At 35.2% G+C, this 11886-nt stretch overlaps 1 protein-coding gene across 1 annotated transcript; it reads right to left on the bottom strand.

The window, feature by feature from the left end:
* Positions 1 to 10162: 10162 nt before the first annotated feature.
* LOC149186689 (triacylglycerol lipase OBL1-like) lies at positions 10163 to 11477 on the bottom strand. The gene is made up of 4 exons (XM_089409420.1): positions 11186 to 11477; positions 10827 to 11083; positions 10695 to 10728; positions 10163 to 10575 (listed from the first exon to the last, which is right to left on the bottom strand). The coding sequence occupies exons 1-4, from the start codon at positions 11475 to 11477 to the stop codon at positions 10163 to 10165; spliced, it is 996 nt and encodes a 331-aa protein (XP_089265546.1).
* Positions 11478 to 11886: the final 409 nt, after the last annotated feature.

The raw sequence follows: 11886 nt of genomic DNA, 5'->3' as shown, positions 1-11886 counted from the left end.
GTACATTTGAATTTCTTTTTCCTTAAATAATTATACTATTTAAAGTATAACCACAATTTTTTTAAGGAAAAAATCAGATATAAAACTCTAAAAATTTATAAAATATATTTTAAATAGTCATACAATTTAAATTTAAATAATAATTATAACAGGTTGATCGTTAATTATTTTTTTATTTGACTAAAACTCACGTATCATTTTTTAAAATTAACATGGTGTGTTTCTTGTATTTTATGGAGTTGTTTTAAGTGTGTTTTTTTTAGAGTTTTTGAAAGATTTACGGTCAGAATCTAGTGAAAATAATTGTGTTAAAAAATTTATTTGTGTTGTTTAAACTATTTTTTTTATTATATATGGATTCAGTACCTTGAAAAATTTCGGGTATTTTTATTATGCAGAGTTCACCAGTCAACCTTGTGATTTCAATGAATCCCCTTCGGATTCTAGATAAATTAGATCAAAAAATAACTAACTAAAATTTTTTCAAAAATCGCACTTACAACTCAATATTTTATTGGCTACTATTTTATTTTACAATGATTTCTTTCTATTAAAGTAATGTATTATTGTTGTCATTTATTGGCTATTATTTTATTTTGCAATGATTTTTTTCTACTAATGCAATATATCATTGTTGTAATTGTTTTCATATTAGAACTGAGGTTGTGAGTATCATTGTTGCCATATTAGAACATAGGTTGTGGGCTAGACATTTATGACAATTTTGATAAAACAACCGACCAATTACTCTAGCTATCAGCGAAACCAAACTATGAATTTTGCATTCTATGGAATAAAAATATCTCTCCTCTCTTGACATCCAATCGGCATTTGACTTGTTGAGCACACATTCAATATGGACATAATTTCCCACATGCCCAGAAATGGTATCTATCTAAGTGAAATTCTAAATTTAACATTAATTTTATTAATAATCATCCCCACACACACACACACACACATATATATATATATATATATATATATATATATAATATATATTACTTTATAAAAATATGCATTGAAAATATGTTTTCACATATTAAAAAAATAATAATAACAATAACATAAAAAAATAAAAATATACAACTTTTATATAATGCAATTGCTTTCTAGTCAATTAATTTATAAATAATATTTCTTCATCATATGTTGTTGTGTCTACTTCTTCCGCCACAATACGTTAGAATATGGAAACGGGGAGAGATTTTATAGTTGATGAAGAGTTGGGTGTATCTAAACATAATGGAAGCTAGAACCTTGATCCCTAATTGATGTTTCTATTTTATTTGAGTCTAGGTTAAAAAAACAATCATGAGGTGCTCATTGCGGAAATAATTATGCAAAAATTGCCCATAAACACCAAAACAAAATCTTCTTGCTAAGGTAAACATATTATAGTTTTTAAAGCTATATTTTCACATGCATTGAAATCGGTGCATTGGGTTTTAATTGTCTAAGCCTTTACCAATCAATAAAATCTAAATTGATCAAATTATAAACCTTAACACTAATTTCAATTCACCATTTTTACTCTAATTTAACTATATTTAAACAGGACTTGCTACTATGTAGCACTTGTTAAGTTATATTTTTTTACTTACAATCCCTTTTAACACACATTATTCATATCCATAAAAAAAATAGGTTGAAAATTGCACAAACTACTATATAGCACTTGTTAAGTTATATTTTTGACATAGAATCCCTTTTAACACACATTATTCATATCCATGAAAAAGATATGGTAAAAATGGCAAAAAAGATTGGTTAAATTGGTGTAAATTTCTTATTTCAAATACAAATCTTGAGTGATGTTGCCAATGCCACAAATCTCCCTTTATAATTATATTAAAAAACAAAAAAACAAAAAACAAAAAAAAAATCATTACATTTTTATTGACAAAATCAACTTCCCTATTTCATTAGGCTTATTCCATTCTTATTTCTGAGATGATTATATTTGTGTTTTGTTATTCAGTTTAAGTATATAATAACTAGCAATTGCCCCAAAAGGTGCAAAGAGAGGCCGATAGAAATGTTAAATTGAAAGAATTGTATTTTCGTTCAAAATAATAAATATTATAATAATTCAATCATTCAAACTAAAACTAGTCAATAGATTGCCCAAAATAAAATAAATCTTTAATCAAAATTATACAAATTATTATTCTTGGTTTCTCTCAATTATTTATATAATAAAATCCAATCAATCATTCAAAATAAATCAAATCAATAAATTTCCCAAATTAAATCCCAACTAATCAAAATTACTTGGGAATATATATGTATAACCCAACAAAAAAATTATATCTATATGTTACAAAAAAAAAAGTAAAAACTTCTAATTGATTTAAATAAATCCGAAACCACTAAAATTGAAAATTTGTATTATGATTAAGCGATGGAAATTTTAACATAATAGGAACACATTTTTTTCACTTACTTACCCTTAGAAATTAAAAAATTCACAACGACATTTTTTTATACAAACATGGATCTATGCTACCTTGTTTCCCTGAGTTGTGGACCAAACTGTGTAAAAGATTCTGCTCGGCATTTTGAATATCTTCGTAGCAATAAAATATTATCATAAAATTATCCAGTTGTCCAAACAAAATTAATTAAATAATTTGTTTTGACAACCGCATGAACCAATATTGAATATACCGTGTCATCGAGAAACACAAAGTTAACAGATCTTAACAAACGGAAATGGCTCAGAGTTCGGAAACTCCAAACAGGGGAGACAAAATATGCTTTACATTTGTTATCATCCCGATTTTTTAATCCCTACTCTGTATTCCGTTTCCCTTCAATATTAGAACTGTATCCCACCCATACTAAAGGACATACTGATTAAAAAAAAGGAGCTAGAGGACATACTGATAGATAACTAAAAAGAAAGAGGACATGTTTATTTTGGTTGAAGATGTTCAATACCCAACCGCACTCCATCCCGCCCAAAATGCAAAAGCAAAACGGTGAAGCTACTATCACACATGAACAAAGTCAGTCAACAAAATAGTGTTAGTCAACAAAATGTTTACCTCCGAGAGATGAATCCACATTGACAATCCCTTTTTCCTTGCCCTCTGCACTCACTATATACGAAGGTGTAATTACGTCGTTTACTCCATCTTTAACATCTCCACTTTACAGGTATTTCTCCTCAAGAAAAGTGCTTCGATGCTAGCCATATTCAACAGTGAAATTGGCAGGCCCGGTTTCTCTAGATTTATGTGCAACGAGGGATCTATGTTGCCACTTCAGCATGGATGAACAGGATCTAATTTAAAAAAACAAGAAACCTATTGAAACTGTAATTTCACCTGCGCGCATTTAATTCCACAAAACTGTCGGTATTTTCCCCGCACCACCTTTCACGCTGGCTGGTATTTCGTGGGGAGGCTCCGATCACACCGACCAACCGACGCGTGTCCACAGTACGGTTTCAAAACCACCAATCCCCCGGCCGGTAAATTTCGTTTGGTTCAACTGAGCGATAACCGTTCGATTAAAGTGAAGGCTTGAAACCGTTGATTGAAGTCAAAGATGCATACAAGGCCTGCAGGGAATGACGTGACGTGAAAGTTTTTGGTTAACCGCAAGTTCTGTCCATAAAAACATTTAATGTAATTTACCACGGTTGGTAAACGTAGGTGAAAGACTTTTAATTTTATTGTTTTTAATTTCTCACGGGAGTATGATAGGTAAATATGCATAGTTAAGTGTTTGTTGTTCATTTTTTTTGTATACGCATTGTAATGTAAGGGAAGCACAGTGCATAGAAATATATACACACAGTAGTGTTGTTCGTTGAAAAACGAAGGGGAATATGAAATACGCAGCAGTGTAAATATATCAGGTCTTTTTTGTTGAAAGGAATTTTTTTGTTGGTTGAAAATGAAATGTAATGCGCTCCAACATATGTATTGAAGAAAAAAAAAATTTGAATGTAATTTTTTGTAGTTGAAGGTTGTTTTACAGTAGTAAAAGTAAAAGAAATTGTTACACACAGTAGTGTAAAATTTCTAAAAGAGACAGTATTTTTTTTTGGAAGTTCTTGGTGAATCCCTCTGTTAAGAGGATGAAGTTTGTAGCAGGAACTTTATTAATGAATATAAAGTTTTTATGTGTGTAAAAATTTTAGCTTCTCCAGCAATCTATTTTAAGCTTTCCTATGTTAAAGATCCTGTGGCAAAAACAGAGCATTGTTCTCTGTTCAGTAACTGTTTGAAATTACCAGAAATCTCCAACATGGTATCAGAGCTTGTCCAGGCTCTTTGAAGGTGTCAAAGAAGCTGAAGGAAGGTTCTTTTGTTGCAGTAGCTTCTCCAGCAGAGTGAAGACTCAGTCAAGAAAGGATCCAGGTATTTCTCAAAGTTTTTGTGTAGCTGTTGAAGACAGTCAGTGTTTTTTAAATACACAGTCAAATATTTGAAGCATAGCTGAGAGTGCAAGGAATGGCTGGCTCCAGCACTAGCATGGGTATTTTTAATACTCAGCTCCCACAGTTTAATGGGAAAAACTATGACTATTGGGTAATAACCATGAGAGCCCTGTTTGCCTCACAAGATTTATGGTAACTTATTGAATATGGGTTTGAAGAACTAGGAGATGAAGATGAGTTTAATAGATTAACTCAGGCAGAGAAATATCTGTTGAAGAGCAATGAGAAGAAGGATTCAAAAGCCCTCGTATTTTTGTATCAAGCAATGCATGAGAGTGTGTTCCAAGGATAGCAGCAGCCAAGACATCCAAAGAAGCATGGCAAACCCTCAAGGCAGCCTATCATGGCATGGAGAAAGTGAAGACAACAAAACTACAGTTGTTGAGGAGAGATTTTGAGAATCTGTGCATGAAGGAGTCAGACAATATTGACTCATTCTTCACACATGTGATTGGTATGGTCACACAAATAAGGACTCATGGAGAAGTTCTTGAAGAAAGGAGGATTGTGGAGAAACTATTGAGGGTCCTACCCTCAAAGTTCGATGTGATTGTCACCACCATAGAAGAGACAAAGGATCTCACAAACTTTTCAGTTGATGAACTTCATGCATCACTGATAACACATGAGCAGAGGTTGAGTAGAAATTGAAACTCATCTCTAGAGCAAGCCTTCAAGACCCAGATGTACTTTGGAAGAGGAAGAGGTCAAGGCAGAGGAAATAAGAGAGGAAGAGGCAGAAGCCAAAATAGAGGTGGAAGGAACAACCCAGCAAATACTCAAGGAAGAGGCAGCAATCCTAATCAGAACCAAGGCAGCAGTCAACAAAGTGGACAACATCATGCTCAAGGAAAAAGGTATGAAAAATCCAATGTCCAATGTTATTATTGTAAAAAATATGGGCATTATGCAAATGAATGTAGGAAGAATCAGCATGATATGAATAATAGATCTAGTGCAAATATCACTAGAGAAAATATTAGCCAAGATAATGTGCTTTTAGCTTGTAACATGGCTGAAACAAACAGTGATGATATATGGTTTCTAGACTCCGGTTGCAACAACCATATGACAGGAAACATAGCCCTGTTTTCTGCTTTAGATCAAAATGTGAAATCACAAGTCACACTTGGGACTGATAGTAAAATTTATGTTATGGGAAAAGGAGAAGTAAAAATATTTACAAAGAAAGGTGAAAAGAAAACCATAGCAGATGTCTATTATGTTCCTGGAATGAAATGTAACCTCTTGAGTATTGGACAGCTTGTTCAAAAGGGTTACAATGTTTTCTTTGAGAATGATGTATGCACCATCATGGATAGAAAACCTAGCAAATGATGTATTGCTGAAGTGAAGATGACAAGGAACAGGATGTTCCCTCTCAGAATAAAGGCAGATTTGAAAAATAAAGAAGTAATAGCAGCAGTGACACAAGAGGCTTTCCAAAGCATACCAAAGGATGAAAATTGGTTGTGGCACTTGAGATTTGGACATCTCAACTTTGGAGGTCTTAACTTGTTGAGTAGAAAAGGAATGGTAAGAGGATTACCATTGATAGAAAAACCGAACAGCCTTTGTGAAGGTTGTATCTTGGAGAAACAACACAGAGAAAGTTTTCCATCAGGGAAAAGCATAAGGGCAAAGGCACCCTTAGATATTGTCCTCTCAAACTTATGTGGACCGATGCAAACTCCATCACTAGCACGCAGCCAATATTTTCTAACATTCACTGATGATTTTACAAGAAAAACTTGGGTTTATTTCTTGAAGAACAAAAGTGAAGTGTTTGAAAATTTTCGAAATTTCAAAGCACTTGTAGAAAACCAAAGCGGGCTGCATATCAAAGTTTTAAGAACTGACAGAGGAGGTGAGTATATCTCCAAATACTTTCTACGATTTTGTAGAGAAAATGGAATCCATAAGCAGTTTACAGCTAGGTACATTCCGCAGCAAAATGGAGTTGCTGAAAGGAAGAACAGGACAATAATGGACATGGCGAGGAGTATGTTAAAGGCAAAGCATTTTCCAAATGATTATTGGGCTGAAGCTATACACTGTGAAGTATATATTTTGAATAGATGCTCAACAAAAGCAAGCATGAACAGGGTGCCAGAAGAAGCATGGAGTGGGAGAAAGAAAGGAGTCAACCACATGAAATTTTTTGGATGTGTGGCTTATGCACACATTCCATATCAACTAAGGAGGAAGTTGGACAGCAAAGGGGAGAAATTTATTTTCATTGGATATAGTGAGGAATCCAAAGCTTACAGGTTGTATATCCCATCTACTAAGAAGTTTTTTGTGAGCAGAGATGTTCAATTCATTGAGGAGGAAGCTTGGGATGGAAGCATAGAGAAAACAGTGAATGTTAAAAACTGTTTGTCTCATGATGAAGATGATGAGGAGATGGCTGAAATACATCCCCAAACAGCAGCGCCAACACAAGGGCAGCAAGGGACACCCTTGAGGAGAAATGAAAGTGCTTCTCCAAGCACACCACAAGGAGGAAATTCAAGTGCTTCTTCAAGCACTTGCACACCAAATGAAAGAGGTAAGAAGTTCAGAAATTTAAGTGAAATTTATGAACAAGAGGCAGCAAATGAAGGTATGAATTCTTTATTTGCATTATATTGTCATGTTGATGACCCTATTCATTTTGAAGATGCAATTAAGGATAAGAAATGGATAGAAGCTATGGATGAGGAGATCAATGCCATAAGGAGAAACAAGACATGGGATTTGGTTGAACTATCAAAAGGAAAATAAGTCATTGGAGTTAAATGGGTCTACAAGACCAAGAGTAATGTTGAAGGAAAAATAGAAAGACGCAAGGCAAGACTTGTTGTCAAAGGATATAAGCAGCAGTATGGGAGAGAATATGAGGAAACTTTCGCACCGGTTTCTAGAATGGAAACGATGAGAGCAGTGTTGTCCATAGCAGCACAAAACAAGTGGAAAGTTTACCAAATGGACGTGAAGTCAGCATTCCTAAATGGAGTGTTAATGGAATAGGTTTACATTGAGCAACCTCTAGGCTATGAAAAGAAAGGCCAAGAGCACAAAGTGTGCAAATTGAAGAAAGCTCTTTATGGGCTGAAGCAAGCACCAAGAGCATGGTACAGTAGGATAGATTCCTATCTACTGGAAAAAGGATTTGAGAAGTGTGAGGGAGAACCCACTCTCTACATCAAAGAAAAGGATGGTAAAATTTTAATTGTTGTGTTATATGTTGATGATGTTATCTTCATAGGTAATGATGACTACCTTATTGAAAACTTCAAAATAGTCATGAAAGAAGAATTTGAAATCACTGACATGGGTTCGCTGAGATACTTCTTAGGAATAGAAGTGGATCAAAATGAAAATGGAATTTTTATCTCACAAGAAAAATATGTAAATGAAGTATTGGAAAGATTTAATATGTAGGATAGCAAGGCAGCAATCACTCCCACAGTGATAGGATTAAAACTCAGCAAAGAGGACAGCAGTAAGGATTTTGATCCTAGTTTGTACAAGAGCATAGTTGGCAGCCTCATGTATTTAACTGCAACTAGGCCGGATAAAATGTATGCTGTTAGTTTAATTTCCAGATTCATGGAGAGGCCAAAAGAAGCACATTGGCAAGCAGCAAAAGAATTCTGAGGTATGTTAAAGGTACAAAAAGGTTTGGCATTCTATATACTACTTCATAATGTTCAGATTTAATTGGATACACTGATAGTGATTGGGCTAGAAGTGTAGATGATCGGAAAAGCACATCCGGTTATGTTTTTCACATGGGTTCAGGAGCCATTTCATGGGCTTCTAAGAAATAGCCTATTGTAGCATTATCTACAGCAGAGGTAGAATATGTGGAAGCTACTGCAGTAGCATGTCAAGCAGTTTGGATGAGAAGAACGTTAAGGAGTTTATGCCAAGAGCAAGTAAAAGGAACTGTGATTTTTTGTGACAATATTTTAGCTATTGAATTATCTAAGAATTCTGTGTTTCATAAGAGAATGAAACACATTGACATAAAGTTTCATTACATCAAGGAATTGGTAAACAATGGAGAAATTATTTTACAACATTGAAGGACTCAAGAGCAGGTTGCAGACATTCTGACCAAACCAATGGGACAGAAAAGTTTTGAGTTTTTGAGGAAATGTCTGGGTATGACTGATAACCCAGCAGTTGAAATTAAAGGGGAGCGTTGAAACTGTAATTTCACCTGCGCGCATTTAATTCCACAAAACCGTCGGTATTTTCCCCGCACCAACTTTCACGATGGCTGGTATTTCATGGGGAGGCTCCAATCACACTGACCAACTAACGCGTGTCCACAGTACGGTTTCAAAACCACCAATCCCTCGGCCGGTAAATATCGTTTGGTTCAACTAAGCGATAACCGTTAGATTAAAGTGAAGGCTTGAAACCATTGATTGAAGTCAAAGTTGCATACAGGGCCTGCAAGGAATGACGTGACGTGAAAGTTTTTGGTTAACCGCCAGTTCTGTCTGTAAAAACATTTAATGTAATTTACCACGGTTGGTAAACATAGGTGAAAGACTTTTAATTTTATTGTTTTTAATTTCTCACGGGAGTATGATAGGTAAATATGCATAGTTAAGTGTTTGTTGTTCTTTTTTTTTTGTATACGCATTGTAATGTAAGGGAAGCAGAGCGCATAGAAAAATATACACACAGCAGTGTTGTTCGTTGAAAAATGAAGGGGAATATGCAATACGCAGCAGCGTAAATATATCAGGTCTTTTTTGTTGAAAGGAATTTTTTTTGTTGGTTGAAAATGAAATGTAATGCGCTCCAGCATATGTATTGAAGAATTTTTTTTTTACAGCAGTGAATGTAATTTTCTATAGTTGAAGGCTGTTTTACAGTAGTAAAAGTAAAAGAAATTGTTACACACAGTAGTGTAAAATTTCTAAAAGAGACAGAGTAATTTTTTTTGGAAGTTCTTGGTGAATCCCTCTGTTAAGAGGATGAAGTTTGTATCAGGCAGTTTATTAATGAATATAAAGTTTTTATGTGTGTGAAAAACTCTGAGCTTCTCCAGCAATCTATTTTAAGCTTCCCTGTGTTAAAGATCCTGTGGCAAAAACAGAGCATTGTTCTCTGTTCAGTAATTGTTTGAAATTACCAGAAATCTCCAACAAAACCACCTATCAGCATGGATGAAGAGGGTCTAATTCAGAGGAATTAATTTAAAAATCCAAGAAACATGGATTGAGAGGATCTAATTTATTGTAAACCAAGAAACCGCCTCAGCATGGATGCACAGGATTTAATTAAGGTGTCGAGAGTATGCATGAAGGGATCACCGATTTGGAATGGGCAGTAAAGAACTCATGTTAAGTGCCATACAGTGCAATCTGAAAAATCTCTTCATCACACATGAATAGAGTCAGTCAAGAAAACAGTGTCAGTCAACAAAATGTTTACCTCCAAGGGATGAATCCACATTGACAATCCCTTTTTCCTTGCCCTATGCACTCACTGTATATGAAGGTGTAATTACGCTATTTACTCCATCTTTAACATCTCCACTTTACAGGAATTTCTCCTCCAGAAAAACGCTTCGATGCCAGCCATATTCAACAGTGACATTGGCAAGCCCGGTTTCTCTAGCTTTTTGTGCAACGAGGGATCTATGTTGCCACCTCAGCATGGATGAAGAGGATCCAATGTATAAAAACAAGAAACCACCTCTCATCATGGATGAAGACTGTGTCCTGTCACAACGAACTTAGCATTCTTGTGCTCTTCTAGCAATTCACCCGGATTTCTGCGTATGGCATAATAAGCCAGAGCTTTTTCCTGGTCTTCTGTGGCATATTCCTCTGGCAATCCAACGATGTCACGATCCTGATTTACATCTTCCTTCTTGAGCTCCAAATGGGTTTTTAAGATTTGTTCATCGCAACGATTGGCCAAACCCATTGCTTCAAGGAACCCCACGTGAACTTTTCCAATAGAGCCCATTTTGTACCAGGAGAAGTCCAAGTCTGTGCTCCAGTCATCTGCATCAAATGGCTCTGTTCCTCTGAAAGCAACTACCACCAGCTTAGCATCTACTGGTTTATCACAGAAAATAAAGGCTTGGGTAGTTTTTTTTGCTAGGTAATCTGTGCATGGAGAGAAAAACATACAACATTACATTCCTACCCAAGTTAAATGACAGTAAGATTCAATTATTAGAAATAAGGGATGAAAATCAACCCATCTCAGGTAATTAAATCCTTACAATTCCAACAATCTAGGAATTCCACAAAATGCATCTGCAAAACGATTGCAAAATAAAACTGTTAGCAAGAAGATTTGTGGAATGGTGACTGAATCCCATGGTCTGGCTAATGAAATTCTGGACCTTAATTACCTTCCAACGTTTTGCAACCACATTTCTGATAACCAACTCATTTTCATAGGCCAATTTGGAAGCCATAATGCAAACATCTGCAAGATATCTGCTCCCAACTTGAATCAAACCTGTCCCACCATTGTAATCTCCATTGACTCCATGATGATGACCCAAAGCATTTATTTCCCTTTTGTCCAAATCCATGCGAAGATCCAAATGCCCAATAGCGCTTATAAACGTTTCACTATTCCTCTGGGGTATGATCATCCCTCTTCCTGAACAAAACAAGGATCCAGTCAACAATATTAACTAAGCATCAAAAAGGTTTTTTTGGTTACTTCAAATGATAAACAAACTAGCTGATAGAATATTTGGACCTGTGAGAACTCTGAACATTATTCCTCGGAGCCCTCCATTATTTGAGAGTAGATTTAACATGAATTCCATACAGGCTCCGACGAAGGCCATCGGTTTGGCTACCAAGTGGAGAAATTTCCTTGCGAGGATCGAAACCGTGATGATCCAGCGCCTATCGAATGTATCATTTGGATCCTCCACATGCTCAAGATAATCAATAAAGCTATGTCCTTTCCGGGAGAAGAAGAGAAAACGCAGGACATCCAAAATCCCTCCATTCTCAGGGCGGATTATAAGATATTCGTTATCCATCTGTGTCTCAGATTAACTTGCTCTGCAATTCCTGCTACTTTCACAAATATATCTTATCCATGTTTGTCTCTGCAAATCCTGAGAGTTTCACAAATTCTTACATCACAATACACAAATAAGATATGGTCATACGCATGCCTTGATTTCCCTTTCCCTGAAAGTGTTCAACTCGTTCTTTTGTCAGAGTTAGGTGTGACTATCGTTTATGCCATTTGCGGTCCACCTTTCCACGCATAAGTTTTTAACCGACCGGAGGAGGACAAAAATGCAACTAAAATGAATATATGATCGAGAGATTCTTGATAGATGTCAATAGGATAATGAAAGTGTTGAAAATGGAAGTGATTCAATAGGAAGGCCTATCGTCCTAAATATATCACCTATCACCTAGTTAATGCATTAATTATTA

Source organism: Pinus tabuliformis, chromosome 3_1, assembly GCF_031772625.1.
Source record: "Pinus tabuliformis cultivar Carrire ecotype Pingquan chromosome 3_1, CPIR1, whole genome shotgun sequence".
In the NCBI taxonomy this organism is placed as follows: Eukaryota; Viridiplantae; Streptophyta; class Pinopsida; order Pinales; family Pinaceae; genus Pinus; species Pinus tabuliformis.
The sequence above is the reverse complement of the archived record's forward strand: the minus strand, read 5'-3'. Positions and strand labels throughout refer to the sequence as shown.